This window comes from Parus major, chromosome 4 (assembly GCF_001522545.3).
Source record: "Parus major isolate Abel chromosome 4, Parus_major1.1, whole genome shotgun sequence".
Classification (NCBI taxonomy): Eukaryota; Metazoa; Chordata; class Aves; order Passeriformes; family Paridae; genus Parus; species Parus major.
Window position 1 is genome coordinate 31,151,214 of NC_031771.1, and position 20,426 is coordinate 31,171,639.

A 20,426-nucleotide genomic window follows, 5' to 3' on the forward strand; every position below is an offset into this window, starting at 1 on the left:
AACATAAATCCTATTCCTAGAAGCTATCAGTTTCCTAATATATTGAGGGATCAGATAAAATTTGTTATTTGGGACACCAGATTTACTATTTTATTAATAGGAGTGACTGTTAGAGGAAAAAAGATAACTGAGGAAAAAATAAAATAAAATAAAATATAAATAAAAAAAATAAAATAAAATAACCCCCATGTTTCATTGTGTGTAAGGATAATTCTGTACAAAAGATTGACACAAAACCAATTTCAGTCAACAACACTCATGTGGTTCATTTAGAGACTTAGTTTTTAATAGAGATGGATCCATTAAAATTCCTGTTCAGAATTAATTCTGGCTGGATTTCTTCTTCCAGGCCCTTGCATTGAGGGTGCCTTTGCATGAGCTAACCTGACACATGCAGAAATTCATTGGAAGAACCTTTTCTTTCTAGTAAACTGGAACTATGGGTCAGGTTGTCAGCCTACTTGACTTTGCAGTTCAGGTTTCTGAAATAATCTCAGGAATTCGAAAAATTCTGGAGCCATCAGTGTTTTGAAGATATCAAAAAAACACAGTTTTTTCCAGCTCTAGGAGTTCCTTTCTTATTCTAGGAGTAAGGAAAACACTATTATTCTCATGAGTTCTGTTTGTATATCAGGGTTTTCAAATATGCTTTGGCAGTGAAGATCAGGGAAATATAATTTATCACTGCATAATATCAGCTTATCTCTTCATCAATAAGGAATTGAGGACAGTCAGAATGAAATGAAAATCTTCAGACAAAAATCTGAAGTTGCTTATTTTATTGACTTTTTAAATAAATTAGTCTTTTCCTACTGCAATTTTGTATAGGGATTTGTCAATTTTAGTGCAGTAATATCTTACTATGCTACTTCCAGACAAGCCACTTATAAGTAATCTGCTTTCAGACTTCTTGTATTTTTAGGTTATTTTCAAAATTATTAGTGTATTAGGCTCCAAATCATCATATTATTACCAAGCCATAAGAAGAGTCTCCATTTATTACCTTTGGCCTCTGGTCTTTTATCTTTTAACATGACAAGGTAGACAAGTATTTCTCAGAAATAGACTGCCTGTTACCAAAAATATTTGTGGGACTACGGTATTTTTTATTTTTTTTTGCTTGCATATGATGCATCCATTTTGCGTTTTATCATACGAAAGTAATATAGAAATAAAACAAATATTCTAATAGACTTTAAACAGGTATATAAAATGTCACTTATTTTTTCTAACGCCACATATTCTGATCCATAAACTAAAAATAATGTGTGTCTTATTGTAGTATGGGAGTCAAATTTACTTTTCCCCTTTGTGTCATCTATTTAGACCATAAATGGCCTGAGAAAAAGATTTAAGGGTGTATGTAGCATCTATATTACTGATACTTTTAGATACGTTACATTTGACCACATCTGGTCCCAAAAAGGATTTTGGAAATAATATCCTATTATTTTTTGAAATATCCTACTCTTGATTATTCATAACATTCTGCTTTGGAAAGAAGTGTCAATAATATAAAATTACCTTACTTTGTAAAAACACAGCAATGTAGGCACCTGACATTTTTGTTAACAGCATATTGATGGCTCTAGCAGAACACTATTGTTTGGTTTTTTAGGTATATTAATGATTGTATAGAACAAAGTGGATTATTTATTAGCTGGAACAACTCTAAAAAGCACTAGTGAGGCACTATAAGCTTGCACCATGCCTTGGTCAGAAGGACTGTGCTCAAGTCTTTTAAAATACCCTGTCCTAAATGCCACCAAAGTGACTGAAATATGAAAAAAAGCTAAAATACAAAGAGACTGCCAGAGAGGATGCCACAAGTTGCTGCTTTAAATGCAGAATGGTTTTTCAGTGAGGAAGGAATTTTCTGATAGGAATACAGGAAAGCCTAGGGGAAGAGGGTGATAAAAAGATTTTTTAACTCCCCAAGGGTAATGAACAGCTCCAGGGATCTCTTAGATCAGACTCTGAAAGGGGAAGTCGCATTCAGCTGACTTTTTGTTGCAGCTGTTTCACTGCACAGACCACCATGTCTCATGAGCTAAGTGTAAAGTCATTAGACATGATAAGAATTTCTCTGCAAGTTTTATTCCTAGCTGTAGCTTTCTGGCACCTCCAAAATAGGGACTGGGCAGTATCAGTATGGCCTGGATGCCCTGATATACTTAGATATCAATAGGCCTGATGTCTTGGACCTCCTATGACTTTGGAAGCAGCCATCAAGTGATATTACTTGAGAACTTTGCTCTTCAAGAACAATTTAAAGAATTTTTTAATGGTATAAGAAAGGACATTACCATGTTAAATGGCTATCACATTTTATGTTTCTTTTTGCATTTTCAGGGACATAGTGATACAATATTTTCTTCTAAACAACAGACTTGTTCATTTCTCATAAAGTGCAATATGTATTTTGCTGTCTTAAATGAGAAATTTTGAAATACAGAAATTTACATAACAGGAAAAACATACAGCACTACTGAAACCAGTTTTAAAATAATTTGTGCATCCCCAAAGCTACAAATGAAATAAAACCTATTACTGAATATACATTCATTCAATTGGTTTCTGTCCAAAGATGGACTGCCTTCCAGCAGTAGCATGTCAAATTATTACAAACATTTAAATATTGGCTATTTATAAAATTGAGTAAATACTGCACAAATAGGATGTTTATATCTAAACACAGTATTTTTTCACTATATTATATAGTGCCACATGCAATTTGTGTAACTGACCGCACTACTGAAACATTATCCACTGAAAACTTATTGTTCAAATATGAAACACTGTAGGTTTTTGCTGAATATCTCTTTTTTGAAAAGAAAAAGAAGAAAATATAGGACAAACTGAATGTCTCACATGTAACCGTTTTGTAAAACTTGATTTGCTTTATTTTAGTAAACAGAAAATAAGCATTCCAAAGCCTATCATCAAAGTTCAATCAAATTTAGAATCAGTAATAAATTAATACTTAGGACATCATTCCAAATTCTGATACCATGATAAAAACAAGTCAAAATTTATAACAGGACGATATAATAATATTGAAAAATAATTTAAAGTCAGTAATATATAGGAAACAGAAGTTTCCACAGAGATTCCAATCTTTTACCTGCTGATGAAAAAGAGCCCTGCAAAGTCTATTCTTAGCCATCCAAATCAACACTTGATTCTATCTCTCAAAAATGGCAGAACAGCATGCAATCTAAATTGTGCCTTAAATTTCATGTACCTCCTAAAATATGTGCAGATTCTGTACAATGCCAAAGGAGAGAACTTTATGACTTGAAGGCTTCCAAAATTGAGTGCCAAAAAATCCACAAGATTCTTGCATTTCTAGCCTCATATATTCCTAAGATCCAAAATCTTGGATCTTAAGTCTAAATATAGTCTTTGCTATTATAAAGTAAGAATCTGCAGACAAACAAGTGACATAATAAATACAATTATAGTATATTCACATTCACATCACAGGACAAATCCCTGTTTCAAGTAGAGATTTTAAGTCTTATCAAAACCACCCGTGTGCTTAAGGAGAAAAGCCAAGTTAAAAATCCCACTGTTAAGAACTTTGTTTGCACTGTACCTCAATGTATTAAAAGTATTAATTATAAACTTTATTTTCTTGCATTACATGGAATCCAATTTCTGGGAACACCGATTTGCTATTTATGCAGGACATAATACTTAATAGCTATACAGTTGCTTCCTTTATCATTGCCCAAATTTCAAAGTCAGAATTCAGCAAGAAACAGTACACTACATATTTCAATTAACCTTCAGCTGAGCAATACACTAACCAACATAATTAGATACACTTTCTTTTTAACTATACAACAAATTCTTACTTAATGAATTCAAACTTTGTACTTCTATTGTTTACTCTACTGCACAGGAAGCAGATCACCTGCCAATTATGGGCACTAAACAGAATGTAAACTGGAAATATATGGGTTTAAATGTAACTTTTTTTCAGTATCAATAAAAAGTGGCATTTCTGTATTACCATCTTACCTCAGAAACAATTTTTCTCAATGTTAAGAAAAGTATTCCCAGATAAGACAGAACCATCTTTAATTCATTCTGGTTTACAGAATTATACACATTTTCTTAGCAAGAAAAAAAATCACACAATGAAATGGCATTTCCAATTAAGTGAAATTAATGTATTTCTTGAAAAAAAAAAAAAAAAAAAAGTAATGCTACAAATTGAAAGAAACAAAAGCTAAAAAAAAACCTCAAATACTTAAAAAGCTAAAAATAAAATAAGTAAAGTAAGAAGCCAGTGGTGGTCAAGTTCTGTGAAATATACTCTGGAAGAATTCATAGTTTGCTCTTCATAATAACAAAAGGTAGAGTTCTGTGGTTCATCAGATCCATTTTGACTACTCTCACAGAAGGACTTCACTTTTGGAGCTATTATTGCACACTTCGATTGCTCTTCTAAGTCCTTTGATAATTACATTTTAAAATGCAACTACTTTCCACAACAAAAAAAATCTATTTAAATATTTGAGGGAGTTAAAAAATTATGCCCCTACTGTTTCCACGTCATTAGTACTCCTTAGTCTTTTCCAATTTCAAGTATACCCTTAAAAATTTCTTTTTACTTACAAGCTTCTTTTTCATCTGTTTTTCTGTACCAGTACCTACAGTGACATCAACTAGCAAAGATGGGTCACACATAATTTAAGCTCCTTTATTTATTTCCTTTAATTTGATAGCATTCACAAATTCAAGCATTGTGAATGGTAGCTGTCCTGCCAAATGATATTGAAAATATAAAGTGAACATCTTGTATTAGTACTAAGCCATAAATAGGAAACCAACTTCAGATAAGCCCAAAGTTATAGTTTTGCACACATGCCTATTTAAAGCACACGAGAATAAAGGAGGTCTTAGCAATGGAAAAACAACAGGAAAGGATCAAAGAAAACATCAAATAAAACAAGCAGAAATCACTTACTGCTTCTTTCAGGCCTTTGAACAATCCTAGTCTTCTTATTCTGAATTCCACTTTCATGAAGTGCCTTAAACCAGTCTCTCAATCTGTTTGCAACTTCCCTGAATTCCAGGTCACTGCACACTAAAAAACAAAATGCAGAGTTGTTTAATGGTTTTTCTCCAGGGTGCTAAATAGAACTTTTCAAATAATGCTCAAAAAATTCCCTTAACCCCCCACAAAAACCAAACCCCACATAATAATACAAACATGTATGTTCCACAGCTTTTTTAATTAATTTCAGTTGCATTGCTTAGGTATGCCTTCAAAACCCAATGAAGATCCTCAGAAATAAATACCTGCTGAAGGTTCTCAGAAATAAATACCTGCTGTATAAAGGAATTATAAAATTACTGATACCAAGAAATAGAAAACTTCCTTTGCAAACTACTATAAACAATTGTAGCACAGGTATTTTCACATCTTACTGCAGATGAGGCTGAGACACCAATGACAGTTTTTTCTCTTTTCATTTTCATGTTCATTAAGGCAATGCCAATCTAAGTCCTACCAGAATAGGTCAGAGGTTCAATTTAGGCAGGTAATAATGAACACCCAACCTGCTCTCCTATGGTGAGGCATGAAAAGAGGAAACAGATTCCTGCACAAGTGTTTCAGCGATGTGCTGGAAGTTTATACCATAGAATGGAGTTTCACAAACCGAACCTGTGTGCACACGATGGCAGACAGGCAACTGTACAGCCACCTGATGATGGAAAGGATGGATTCTTTGACCAGAAATAGTGAAGGCAGAAAAAGTACATCAGACCAAAGGGAGCATCTGTAGCACCAGGAGCAGCAGATTAGTAGCAGACTGGCTGAAGTGCTGTCCAGCACCGGCAGTTTGTAGACAAGCCAGCAACAGAAGTAGATATCAGAGAGAGGTGCAGTTAAGAGGCTTAGTCACTGAGAAGACAAAGAAAGGGCACGCCTGAAGCAAGTGTGAAACATCCCTCCCAGAACTCCATCTTCCCATTTGTTTGGGAAAAGCTAAGACAAGACTAAAGAAATGACAGGATCTGGAAGATGTAAAGAGCAGAAAAGACACCAGATGCATCCCTGCATAGGTAACCTTGCACTGCCATTCTCAATAGCTGTAATTTCCAAATTGGGATCACTTTCCAGGTCTACCAGTAACTAAGCTACAACCTGAAGAGCTCCTACCTAAGATGGCAGAGCTTCACAGTGACACTCTTGAAAATAAATCTCCAGTTTGCTTACTTTTCCTTCACTGTGTAGCAATCCAACACATTTAGTGACATAGCTTTTTTAGCACTTCATTAAATTGAACAACACTGTGAAACACCTATTTGTAATTTGAAATAGGATAGAAACATCATTATGTCAACAACTATCAGTAAGTGTACAACTGCACGCATCTAAGCACAGGATTATTTATTCTTTACTGAAGTCCCTCTTGATGCTTTGATTCTATCAATGGAAGACTAAAGTACAATTTAACTACACATACATTTGCATATATTACGGATCAATGTTTTTATAAAAATTGTATTTTTGCTTCTCTATTGTGTAACAGAATTATTTCTTTCCCGACAATTTATAGGGAGCTGGAAAAAAAATAATGATAAATAGGCATGTGTACTCAAAAATGTATTACCACAACCAGATGAAAATGGTCTCCTGATCCAAGATCACATATCATAATTCAAGCACATGGGATTTCTATGTCTGCTATAATGACACCTTCCTGAACCAACTCTTGCAATCAGCTGACAGCTCAGCACAAAGAATCTGCTATTAACTCGGGATACTCTGCACCTCTTTAATTTCTCCTTCCATTACAGCTGTATATTGGGTTTGTGCAGCCAGGTTTAGGTAGCAGGAGTCTACAGGGGTGGCTTGGGTGAGAAGTTGCCAGAAGCTTCCTCCATGTCCAGCAGAGCCGATGTCAGCTGGCTCCAGGACAGACTGACTGCTGGTCAAAGCCGAACCAGTCAGGAATGAGATAACACATTCATGTTCAACTTCATCTTCTGTAACAGAGATGATCAACCAAACAATCCTTTCAACTAGAATGCTATTTGCCATTGAAACATGCTTGCTCGAGGTTATACTGTATGATGAAAAATTAGATTAATTAGTTGATACATACTTGTTTACATACATAAAACATACATAAAATGTTTAGGAACTTTTTATCTCAGTGATGAGCTTGTAAAGATATAGACTAGTGAAATTACTGAGCAAAATTTGTCTGATTTAAAATAGGTCAAGATGAGGTAATTCAGACCTATTCAGACTATTATTTCACCTGATAAGACTGAGAGATGAATCTTTAATGGTGAAAGACAGACAGTAAAGGTTGTAGAAGGTTAGACAGTAATCAAAAAATGCATATTAAATCACATGAATCCACTCAGGAACCTGCCAAGAAGTACTTCTGTTTTTGTATAATGCCAATGCAAGGCAATCCTATTACAATCAATTTTAGTAGCCATTAAGAGAATTAGTACAAGGTAATACAAAGTCACTAGCTCAAAGGTTACTGGAGTCTACTGTCATTTCAAGCAATGAGACTGTCTCCTAAATTAACAGCTATGGCTATGCAAAAAAAAAAAAAAGCAGGTATCTTAAAATGTATAGGTACTTAATCCACATATATCTTTATGATAAATATTATTTAAATGTTAGGTGGAAACAACTGTTCAATCTGTTTTCACATACAGTAAATGTTATGATTTGTGTTGGCATTTGAATATATTTTACAGATTGGAAGTAAAATATTTGAAAAGGCTGTATCAGCCTGAGTTCTTCTAGTGCCTTTCAACTCAAGCTAATTAATGAAGTAAAAAGAGTGCTACTGAAAACTGTAAAGACATGTGGAACATGTTTTTAGCACTAGCTAAATAATGTATTGAATTCCCTAACATATTTAAAGCAATCTTAGCTTCCTGACATAAGAGAAAGTAAGTTATTTTAATAGTGCTTCCTTTTTATATAAACACAGACACATAAAAAATTATCTGTAGCTTGGTAAGTATTGAATGGACATAATGAGTACACTGCAATATTGTTATATCAAGCAGTATCTTTCACTAAGTAAAGGGTCAAAAGAAGATCTAGAAAAAAAAAAAAAGAAGTGATATCACACACTATACAGATGTTCTTCCTCAGTACACACAATCTCATTCAATCAGGCAGAACTATACTCATAAATTCATTTATACAATAAAATAAACAGGAAGTAAATATAAAGAGAGAACATAGAAAACTTGAAGAACAGGGTACGTATCAACCGTGCTTTAGAGTCAACTAGTAATTACTTCATGTGAGATGGGCAACTGAGCAGTCAGTGTGTACCAAAGAAAGACTTGCTATTCAAACTTTTTCAACATACTAGAATCACTGCATATGACTTAAAGAAAACATTGTAATTAAAAAACAATACGATTTTGTTTGATTCCCAGAATCAAACAATGTCTCCATAATTAGTTCAGTCTTACTCTCAGCTAAACGTAGGTTTAATTACATCAGGCTGCTCAGGTCAGTGTCCAGTCAGTCATTCATGTCCTGTGACCATCACGCAATTCATGTGAGGGTTCCTCAGCCTTTGAGAGACAACACCTCTTTGAAATGAACTACTATCAACTGTTCTGTAGCTCTGTACTGTTCTCCCTGAAAAGTACAAGAGTACTTCCTCATGCTGTAACTTGAGGATTGCATCCATCTGTCCAGGATTGCTAGACACCCAGAAACCTGGTTAGAGCAGCAATTCTCAGTCAGCTGTGAACGGGATTATTAGGCGTCATCCCCACAGCTGATGCTCATATAGCCCAATAAAGTGTTACCTACTCATCATGTACTATCATATGGCTGTACGGTAAATGTTGAGCATCTGTTCCAGCACAGGCACTTGAACATTCTTCTGAAAATACAGTAACCCTAGAACTGCCATCAGAACTCAGTGCTGCCTTTAAAGACATTATCTGCTATAGTAATCTGGAACATTACAGCACACGTAACTACTCAATGACAGTACTCTGCAAGGCTGCCATTCTGCAGAGGTTTGTGAATTTAGCCCTGAGGAACTGATTACTTGGACTGAAAATTCCTGGCTCCAGAATAAGGGCTAGTACCCATGTGGCTAATTCTAAATGTCTAAGAATTGTATGCAAGTGACTTACAATTCCTGCAATATAGAGCAGCACTTCTAGCTCTGCATCATCTGTCACAAATGGGAAGAGTAACATATGGCAAAAAGAAATGTGATAGCAAAACCCAATAAATTTGGCAGAAGGACAAAAATCCCTCCAAACCTGTAACTAAAGGATGGGACAGGCATTTCAGTCATCTTTTTACCATCCCAGATATACAGTTAGAACTGGTTGGTTTGTTTTTTAAAAAAATGCTGCAAACTGAAAAAATTAATGCATATATTTCTATTTCTATAAGCTGATATTTATCAGCCATCTGCTAGCTCTAGGGCCAGTGATTTTAGGAAGATAATACCTTGACATTAACAAATAAAAGCCTTTCGATTTCCTTACTATTTAACTAAACATAATGAATTTTCTACTTCGGTTAGTCTATGTTATGAGATAATTAATACAAAAGCTGCAGATACCGTATCAGGGAACTGCAGCTGCTTATTCTTACTGCCCCAAATTAATGTTCCATACAGACATTCTGCACATGATTAATGCTTCATAAAATGCAAAATTATTTCAATAAATTACATTTTCATAAAATAAATCTGATCTTTTTGTGTCCTCACAGTTTTTAAAGACCTCACATTTAAATACAATAATAGTTTCTGAGTGTGGGAAAAATAGTAATAACCACAACACACAGAATTTCTACGCCAAGTTGCTGTCTTCAACTTAAAATACATGGACTTACAAAGACACTGCAATTAAGTAAGACAATACTGATTCTTTAATCTCTCTGAAGTATCACAGACCTATTGTGGAATTCGCTAATTTATTTTCTGAAGGACAGTCAATGGCTTCCTTTGCTAACTGCAGCTAACCTTTAGTGTTGGCTATCATTATCGTGCTCTGTTATTCTAAACTATTAATTTCTGATGATGAAAATGTTATTAATCTGTAAATTGCATAGTTATGAACACAGACAGCAAAAGAAGATAGCAAAGAGATGGTCCACTGTATTATGCTATATTCCAAGATAATTTTCAAATATTTCTGTATATTCAATTGAATCCAGTATTTAATGTAATAAAAGATGTGGGAAGTATCAAATAGTGACAGACCAAAACTTGTGTTGGTGGTGAAAGCTTTCAAGGAAACCATAAACCAAAGGTATGACAGTTTTCAAAATTCAGTTTTTGGGATTCCTGAAAGAACTACACAGCTCTGGGACAAAGTCTGGATGTTTTCTTCCCTTAAATGTCATGACTGACAGAGACCTGTAAAGACTTCATGTATTTGACACACAACCCCTTAACATATAGTAGACAAAAGTAAAAATATCACTGAACAATGCTCTTTATAATGAAAATTTTAAAATATATCTATATTATTTCACTATTTCAAATTCGGTATTTTCTGAAATCAAACATGTTCTGTTCCTGATAAAAGATGCTACAAGTGCATTACATCACAGAACCTATAAGGGACTGATGGACCTTTCTTTCTATTCTGAGAAAAAATTATTACTCCTCATACACTTGGTTTGCACCTTTTCTCTGGCACAGAAGGGCAGGAGAATTGAACAGTGGGATGACCAATCACCCTTTAACAGATATTAACTACAGTCTGGACTACAAGTGTCTGGCATCAAGGAATCTTACATCATATTGAATCCCAGTGAAGTCTAACAGATCCAAGGCTGCATTGCAGCAATTTACTTTATTCATATTTAGATTGTGATCTGATGCTTTAAACCACTTTGTATTTATTTTAACCATTTGTTCATGTGTTTCTTTTGAATGTTTAATCATTAATGTTGCTCTTAATCAAGTAAAACTGTTCATTAAAGAGCACAGTTGCTTGTAGACCTTTCAGAGAGGACCAAGAGGGCAGAATTACTCCAATTTAGCTGATTATTTGTATCTTCCCTAACGTACAGAGGTAGACAAACTCTTTCTCTACTACTGAAGAAACCCACAACAGTTAATCCATTATATAGTAATGTAACAGCAGGACCCAATTCCTCTGGCCCAGAAATAACAGGCAGTGTGATGCAAACTCTCCTACACTACCATCACCTCAGTGAAATCAGAATGCTGGCTGACTAAATGCAGTCTGCAGCTGTGTCTCCACAGAAATTCACTAATCAAAAGAGTAAGGAGAAATGCAGAAACTAATGAGTTTAAAAAAGAACTATTAGGGCACAAAACCCCAAAATTTTTACAAATGCATACATGACGTATGTTCGCGAAGTGCAATTATGTTTTGTTAGTCTATGCATTCAGCACTAAATGGATTGTTCATGAATGTCTGATATAGATCAGGGAATTTTTCTGAGCTGTATACGACTATTCATAGAGATAGGAATTTATTTAGCCTTGGTAATTTCTAACGTGATTATTAATATATATATATTTTAAATCAAAAAATATTGCATTACCAACAGCAATCTCCATATGTGTCAGAGAGACCCTTTAACACACAGACTATACTGTATGTGACATAAATCAACATCAGATCCAAACCAGACAGCATGAGGGGTCAGTCTTAGTATCGTGACAGGCTTCAGAAAATTCTTTTCCAGCCCTAGTGTTCCTGCTGGCCACCTGCATGCAGTGTTGTCTGCGTGTTGACTTCCTAAGACAGAAGTTTGCAAAAGGAGCTGCAGACAGAAGGCACAGATCAGCACCTTGTGTATGCAGAACACAACAAAGCTCGTTTAAAATCCTTACCCTTTTGAAATCAGTAGTAAAATTCTTGACGACTTCAGTAGTGCCAGAATCTCACCCTCACTTGGCTGCTGTCTAGGCCAACTACTTGGTTCTCTGAAGAGGAAAGGAATGCTAACACTGATCAAAATAGTGATGAATCTTTAAACAATTCTGTTGATATTTTTCACAATGAAAAATTACATTTAATATTTTTTTCAATCTATTAAAAGAGAAGAAAAATATAACCTTTTCGTTTAAAGAAATATGACATATTTTGAAAAAAGATCTGTAAGAAAATGTGTTGAATTTTAGACAAAATCTATATAATTAGAACATACATTGTTTTTTCACATGGTGATTAAGAACCTTTCAAGGCAAAAAGAGTATGGGCAATTAGAGATGCCAGGTAGTAAGCTATTCAGTTATAATTTTACTTGTTAATCATAAGCCATGAAAGGCATTTATACTAACTGGTTGTGATGATTATCAGCACCACTGCCTGCAGCTGAAAAGAACTGCCAAGTATCATCAACTGTAAGCCTCTTCAGCACTGTATCTGAGACTTCCAAACTACTGTCCCTAATAATGGCATCACTGTTTTGTATTGTTTATAAAATCTGTAGAAGTCTTTAAACTGTTAGTGACATCAGCAAGAGTCTGAAAATAATGCATCAGTACCTGAGACTTAAAAGTGAAAAACAAAACCAGTATTTTAATTATTTTAAGAAATAATGAAATGCCTACTGATACTGGTTTTGAAGACAGTAAGAAACATTTATAGTGTGAAATTATGTCTATTTTTTGCAAAGATTTTTCTGTTCTCTGTCAAAAGACTCTTAACACCATTTTCTAGCTGTTATTCTTTTTGTTATGGAAATTCAATTTCATGCATGTTTCTTTTTGCCCTTTTCGGGCTGCGGCCTTAGAAAAATTTTGTATTTCTGAAAACACATCAATAACTACAGAGAAACATGCAGAAATATATCATAGTTATACCTGAATTTCAGTGGTCACACAAAAGCTCCTTATTTCTTCAACAATGATCACCATTAAATCAAAATGGCACTACAGAGTCCTGCCAGATTATTCTGTTCTATAGGGCCAGCTGCATCATGAGGCTGTTCAGGGAGTTTCAAAACATGACAGCCACATGTGAATTCACTGTGCTCAAACCCCATGTTTTGTTACCACTGCACTGAGCTCAGAAAGTTGTTGCTTTTCTGTCTCCATGGCCCATTTCCTCACTTTCAAGATGTCCATAATGTTCCTCAATGACTTGCAAACAGCAAATTCACATCTAGAAAGGTGAAGCTGTGGCAAGGCAAATGTGTGCAGAGATTACTGGACTCAACAGCAGGCGCTACCACCAAAAAAATTAACTTGCAGTGCAACAGGTCCAAGTTTAAGAGTTTCTCCATGCCTCTTATTTCATTAAACAAAAAGAAATCCTGGTTCTGTTTAGTGGGAGTTTTGTCACTGATTTCAGTATCAGTTTACCTTCAACACAGATGAAAAACCCTTACTGCTACTGCATAAAGCCTCAAAACTTCCTCCTGGTTTCACAGTTGTAATTTGAAGGCTATTGCTTGAACACATGACCAGACCTGGGATTTTATTTGCTTTTGTCTGCATGTATTAATTGATTAATTGAAAGGACATCCTCCACATGTTTCTACTTTAAGAACCAGCACTGCTATTATTTCTTAATATACAATCAACTTACAGAGAAAAAACACTAGTTTAGTCTCATTTTACACTGAATTCTTGTTTTAGAAATGGAAGTTTGTAAGTAAGTTTCTAGGGCTGCTCACAGATTAGTAAGGGTTGGTAACTATGATGAAAAATAAATATTACATAATCCTACAACATGCTGTACATGGCAGAGAGTATCTTTTTTATAATTTAAAACCACACCTGGAAGTCTAATAGGACTGGATGTACTGTGTAATTTTAAAAGGTCATTAAATGTAGAGAATAATTATATTGTGGGGCTGATACTGCTCAACATCTTTGTCGGTGACATGAACAGAGGAATCAAGTGCACCTTCAGCAAGTTTGCTGACAACACAAGGTTGTGTGCTGCAGTCAACATGCCAGAGGGAAGGGGACGGCATCCAGAGGGACCTTGACACACCTGCTAGGTGGGCCCACACAAACCTTATGGAGGTCAACAAGGTCTTGTGTCACAGCAATCCCAAGCACACCTACAAACTGAATGGAGAAGGGACTTAGAGGAGGGCTGCAGAGAAGGAATTCAGAATGGTGGTTGATGAAAAACTCAACATGAGCCATCAGTGTGCAGTCACAGCCCAGAAAGCCAAGGGAATCCTGGGCTGCACTAAAAGGAGTATGGCCAGCAAATTGATTATTCTCCCTGTCTACTCTGATCTTGTGAGATCAAGTCTGAGTACTGCATCCAGCTCCTGTGTCCCCAACATTGGAAGGACATGGAGCTGTTGGAACAAGTATGAGGAGGACCATGAGGTTGAAAAAAGGACTGGAGCAACTCTCCTATGACAACAGCTGAGAGAGCTGGGGCTGTTCAGCCCCTGGAGAGGAGACGGTTGTATGGAGACCTCATAGGAACCTTCCAGTATCTCAAGACAGGCTACAGGGAAGCTGGAGAGGGACTTTTCATCAGGAACTGTAGCAATGAAAGGAGTAATGGGCACCAACTGAAAGAGGGGAAATTTAGGTTAGACACTAGGAAGAAATTCTTTTCTGTGAGGGTGACAACATTCTGGTACTGGTTGCACAGGGAGGCAGTGGATGCTCCAACCCTGAAGGGTTCAAGGCCAAGCTGGATAATGCCATGAGCATCCTGCTCTCTTGTGGCCTCCTTCAGATATTGGAAGGCTGCTATAAGCTTTCCCCAGAGCCTTCTCTTCGCCAGGCTGAACAACTGCAGGTCCCAGTCCTTCTGAGCATCTTTGTGGCCCTCCTTTGAACTCACTCCAGCAGGTCCATGTCCTTCTTATGCGGGGGGTCCCACAGCTGATGGCCATGACTAAATAAATTTTTGCAGGACATGATGCAGTATGGTCAGCAGTTGCCACTATGGTAATGTAGTTTAACATTCTGTATTAAAAAACTTCAGTACAACTTCAGCTATTATTTTTAAATCAGCCAGTAACTTGAGCTGTGAAAAAATTTCCAAAAAAAAATTAAAATTACACTGAAACCTAATGTTTCCAAGCTGATAAGGGAAGTTACAATAAGAACAGACTTCCCACCAAATCCAAAGGCGTTGAATTTGCAATTTAAAATGGTATCAAAACTGTTGTTTAAGCCTCAAAACACAAAAATAAACCAAAAACTCATTAAAACTTCAAACTTTACAAGAAAATGACTTTCTTGTATAGGCTGTGAAGAACAAAACATATAAAAAACACAGAAAATAATTTATTTTTATTATCTTCCAGATACTAGAAATTACATCTGTGAATTTTTCTGTTTGTGCCTCAAGGAATGCTATACTGCATTTGGGGTAAATCTATTAAACAAGCAAGTAAGTGGGCAGAGTCCTAAACAGAATCATAAGTTAGCAATCAAATTAAAATAATGTCTACTCACTTACAACAGTATTTCACTTAGAAGGGACCTACAATAGTCCAGATGCCTGACCATAACTCAACACATGCTATTGAAGTCATTGTCCAAATGCCTCTTAAAGCCTGACAGGATCATTGACCACCTCTCTAGGTTGTTGCAGTGTTTGACCACCTTCTCACTAACAAAATGTTTCCAAATGTCCAGTCTAACCCTCCTGTGGTACAGCTCTGAAGCATTCCCACGTGTCCTATCACTGGATACCAGGGAGAAGAGCTCAGCACCTCCCTCTCCACCTCCTCAGAGAGCTGTAGAGAGCAATGAAGCCACCCTTCAGCCTCCTACTCTTCAAACCTGACAAGCCCAAAATTCTCATCCTCTCCTCACAGTACATTGTTTGCTCCCCCTGTCACCAGTTTCATCGGCCTGCTCTGGATTCATCCAAGGACCATCATATCCTTCTTGACACGCAGGGCCCAGAACTTCACAGAGCACTCAGGGTGAGGCCCCCCAAGGCTGAATGCAGCAGGACAGTCACCTCTGTTGGTTGTCTGCTCGTGCTGTGCTTGATGCACCCCAGGATGGGGTTTTGCCCTCTGGGTCCCAGGGCAGCCCCTGCTGACCCACACTGAGCTGCTGCTGACCAGCACCCCTGGATTTGTCTCAGCAGAGCTGCTCTCCAGCCACTCCTCTCTCAATTTAGACTTGTGCCCAGTACTGTTTATTTCAACAGGAGTCAGCATGAGGGAGTTGTGACCAAATAGTATCAATGTACAACACCTGGTCCACTGAACGCAAAACCACTCCTGCTACCAGCATGACACTGCTGCGTAAATCATCTGATGCAAGCAAATAGCTGATTAAAATAAATTAAATGAATACTGAATGTCTAGTCATTGCCTGAAGTCCAAAAATGCCTGAGTATTAGGTAAGTCTCTTAGAAGAAATTAATAAGGAAGGAAACAGAAACCATGACATTTTCAATACACTGATATTGATCACCTGTGAAGAAGATGCAGGCAATAGCTACTCTGATTATTCTGTCACTCAACAGTGATGATAATCAGAAGAAACTTCCTGAGGATATAGGCAGTGGTAATGGCCCACAGAGGAGCAATTCACACAAACTCTCCAAAATCTCCCTGAAAGGTAGTCAACTAGGTATATTAGGTATCTCTATTTTACTTGCTTCTCATTTACTACACACACACAAAATAGGTCAGCTCTTCAGCAAAAGATCGAAACATACATAAATATATGGCTGAATATAGACATAAAAAACAGTGAGTTTCTCTCTTCTATCTAGACAAGGCAGTCAAGCACCTGCCTTGGTGGGCACAAAACTATGCTCCTGAGCCAAAGACGTAATTAAAGAATCATCATCTCCTTGCTATTCCCATTTTCTTTCTTCCCCCTTTTCTCCTTTCTAGGCTGTTTGTTTCTTTAGTCCATCACATTTTGAAGTGTCAAGAGCTAATGAACCACACATTATTTGCATTTCATTGTACAACACATAATCAAGGTGTCCCATTTAATCACTTTGATATTGAAATTTTCCTGTGAAATCAAGTATTTGTCACTCAGCACATATTTCTGTAACAAAATATCTTTCATCATTATCACACTGTTACTGAATGATTCTTTTCCTGGAGAAAACAAATTTTTTTAAAAATATTAATATTTTGAAAAATAGTACAATGTAAAACTTTTTTTCAGAAAGATAAGATGCTTAACATTTTAATCTAAATTAATTGATTGATATTTTTCCAATCACTACAAAGAAATGCAGAAATATGCAATTTTTGAGTTCACACACACCCCTTTTCTCTTACAGCATTGAAAGAAGTAAGGAAATTGTTTTCAGGTAAATGTCCATTTTTTTTGTACAGCCTGATATTGCACAGATAAAAGTTAATTCGAAGTTCTAAAAAATAAAATAATGCAGGCTAACACTGAGGCTTTGATTGAAAAAAATAAGACCTCTGTAAAGACTGCAATAGGCATATGTACTTTGTTTTCATTGTTACTGTTTGGCTTCCATTGCAAAAGAAATTTCTTGTCACTCAAAATAACACTAATAAGCATTTATAATGCTTGATAACCATTTTATATTCCATTTTGATTCATGTAACAGAATGACCCAATTTCCACGTGATACACTGGAACGAATTGCTCGATCACATAGGAAAAGAGTTCCCATATTTCAACTTTTTAGAATGCTCTTCTTTATCTACCCCAAAACTCTGTAAATCAAAAGAAAATTCAGATTATAACAGAACAAGAGCAGAAGCTCTGACCAGACAATTTCATGTTCAGCTCTCCCAGAAGAGTGTACCATACAAGTTTCAAGTCATTAAGCTGCACGCCTCCAGGACACACCAGATTCTCCGCGTGTGCACTGGGAGCAATCTGCACATATGGACTGGTTGTTTGCCTGGTGCTTAACAAACACATGCCAACACCATCAATCTCTTTGCAAATGCCTTCTTAATGGATATATGCATTTCTATTTCCATTGTGGAAGTCCTTAAACCACAAAAGGGGCATACTTCCAGTCTGGAGAAACTTTGCTTTGAGTTGGAGCAATAGGGAAAAAAAGGAATAGTAGATCGTGGAATTATTCCATGACCCCTGTGGTAACGAAATTCAGTATAATTTTATCTTCATGCTGTGTATAGTTAACTTGCTTCTACATATAAATATATATAGCTAAGAATTTAAAAATTACTTCCAAGGCTCCTTGTGTCTTTTGTCCAAACATCAAGAATAAATCATTACCCACTAAAATGCTTCTTTCAGACTGAACTGAATGTTACATCACTGTGCCTGAAGCAGATGGAAAACAAGGGCTATTTTTGTGGGCTTTATGATTTGCAAACAGTTTTTATGAGTTTGTGTTCTGTAAAATATGTTGGGTTTAAAGACTACTATTACTACTACTACTGGTCATAGTTTTAAGTATCTTGTACATGAGTATGCTACCCTACCAAAAAAACTCACTCAGTTCCACAGAATAGTTTCAATGTTCTAGGTGCTTCATATATATATAAAATATACTTCATTGCAACATCTGCATTGTGTGTGCATGTAGGCAAACAATATTTTTTTCTAAGAGATTTCTCTTAATGTAAGTTAGCATATAAATCTAGAATCACTGTAAACTGTACAAAGTTAGCTAGGAAATTTATGGATTGACACCATCACTTTAAAATGACAACGAATCTTCTGTAATAAATATATTTTGAGCTATAAATCACATTTTCATGACATTCACGCTCTATGTTAAGCTACACATTTCTCAACTTGCTCCTCAAACACACTAGATCAGACTGTATTTCTTTCTCTACATTTTGGCTAAAACAGAAAAACATGCATTTGCACACAGAAACAAGTGCAATATTCCTTAATATACATACATGTGGTATAGTTTACAGATAATTTTAAAAACTTTTCCTCTTTCATATCTCTTCAAGGCTAACCAATATTGTCTCACTAATTGCCACTGAAGGTGACAAAATCACTCATGAGGTTCTATTATGATAAACAATTTTGATTAGCTAATTATAATGTGGATCTTTTAATTTTACGTTTTTTGCATCAAAAGAATTTCATATGATGAAATGTTGAAAGTGCTTGGACAATTTTCACTGAGAAGAAAATAATGGGATCTTATAAATGTGAATAAATACTTAGAGGGGGGACATAAAAACAGAACCAGGCTCTTTTCAGAGATCACAGGTTCCCAGTGATGGGGCAAGAAGTATTGGGCAAAAAGTGAAACAGGAGGTTTCTGCTGAACATGAGGAAAGAGTTGTTTGCTTGAGAGTGACTGAGATGTCCAGAGAGGTTTCAGAGGCTCTATCCTCAGAGACATTTTAAAGTTGTCTGAACATGGTCTTGAGCAAACTCTTCTAGGTAGCCCTTCTTGAGCAGGGGGTTGGAGCAAGAGCACCTCCAGAGATTACTTTCAAACTCAACCATTCTGCAAGTCTGTGATTCTATAATACTGGTGTGCAGCCTGGTAAAAGTTTGGTAGCAGAAGTATTTGACTGATAATTTCCAATAGCTCAACAAAAATCAATTCAAGTGATGGTACAATTTAATTCTCAGCTCCCTGGCATCACTCACTCACATCAATGAACTTCTAACAACCTCCCATGCAATGCAGGAAAAACATCCTGTCAGACTGGCATCTTACATGACAAGATTCATGTTGCCCACAAATGAACACTACAGAGGTGCTGGCTCTAACTGGTGCAGGCTGCTAATCCTTACAGTCACTGAGAGCTCTCACTAATAATTAGAAGACCATCTGAATGAACTATGGACATGGTACATCAATGCTTGCATTACAAAATCTACCTTTAACCCTAGTGAATGAAATTCTAGAGACATCAAGAAATAAACACATGTACACAATGACCTTGTGAATAACTGCATTGATCTCTAGCTTTATTTTCCTAAGCTGCAAATTGTCACAGATGTCTGTCTGACAATTGTCTGCATCCTTTAGCCCTGACACACTACATATTGTTGGCTATTGTCAGCTTTTGCCTCAGAAAGAACACTTTTAAGCTATCAATCAGTAGTGCTTAAAGCTGATGGACAACTCTTCTAAAATATGCCCACCTGTAGAAATTTTCTTTTAAACTGCTTTCCTAATGTTATAGGAAATAACATATATTATACAGGTTATATACATATATAATATATAATATTATATATAATATAATGTTATAACTACAAAGTCTAGTTATGATCCAAAGCTCAATTCAACAGTCAGAAAAATCACAACTGACTTGGACATACATGTATAAAATCTTTTTTTTAATCTTTAATAGATTTCAACAGGTTAAAAGAAAAAACCAGAAAGTATTACTATTTTCTTGCTTTTTCTGAGGTACAGCAGTATATTGTTCACTTTGCTAAAAACTATACACTCTTTTTGTATTCCTTTTCCAAAACTAAACCTTTAGAAAGAAGGTAACTATATAATACCAGCAATTTAGTGGCCTCTACCTTCAACATATCTTTTAATCTTCT

General features: G+C 35.9%; 1 protein-coding gene across 3 annotated transcripts in view; it reads right to left on the reverse strand.

Moving 5' to 3' along the window:
• Nucleotides 1-20,426, reverse strand: part of SPOCK3 (SPARC (osteonectin), cwcv and kazal like domains proteoglycan 3) — a 163,240-nt gene that overhangs the window by 16,365 nt on the left and 126,449 nt on the right. For all 3 annotated transcript variants that reach the window (XM_015625632.2, XM_015625631.2, XM_019006448.2), the window contains one exon: nucleotides 4,979-5,098. In XM_015625632.2, coding sequence (XP_015481118.1) covers nucleotides 4,979-5,098 — 120 coding nt within the window. The remainder of the gene's footprint in view (nucleotides 1-4,978; nucleotides 5,099-20,426) is intronic.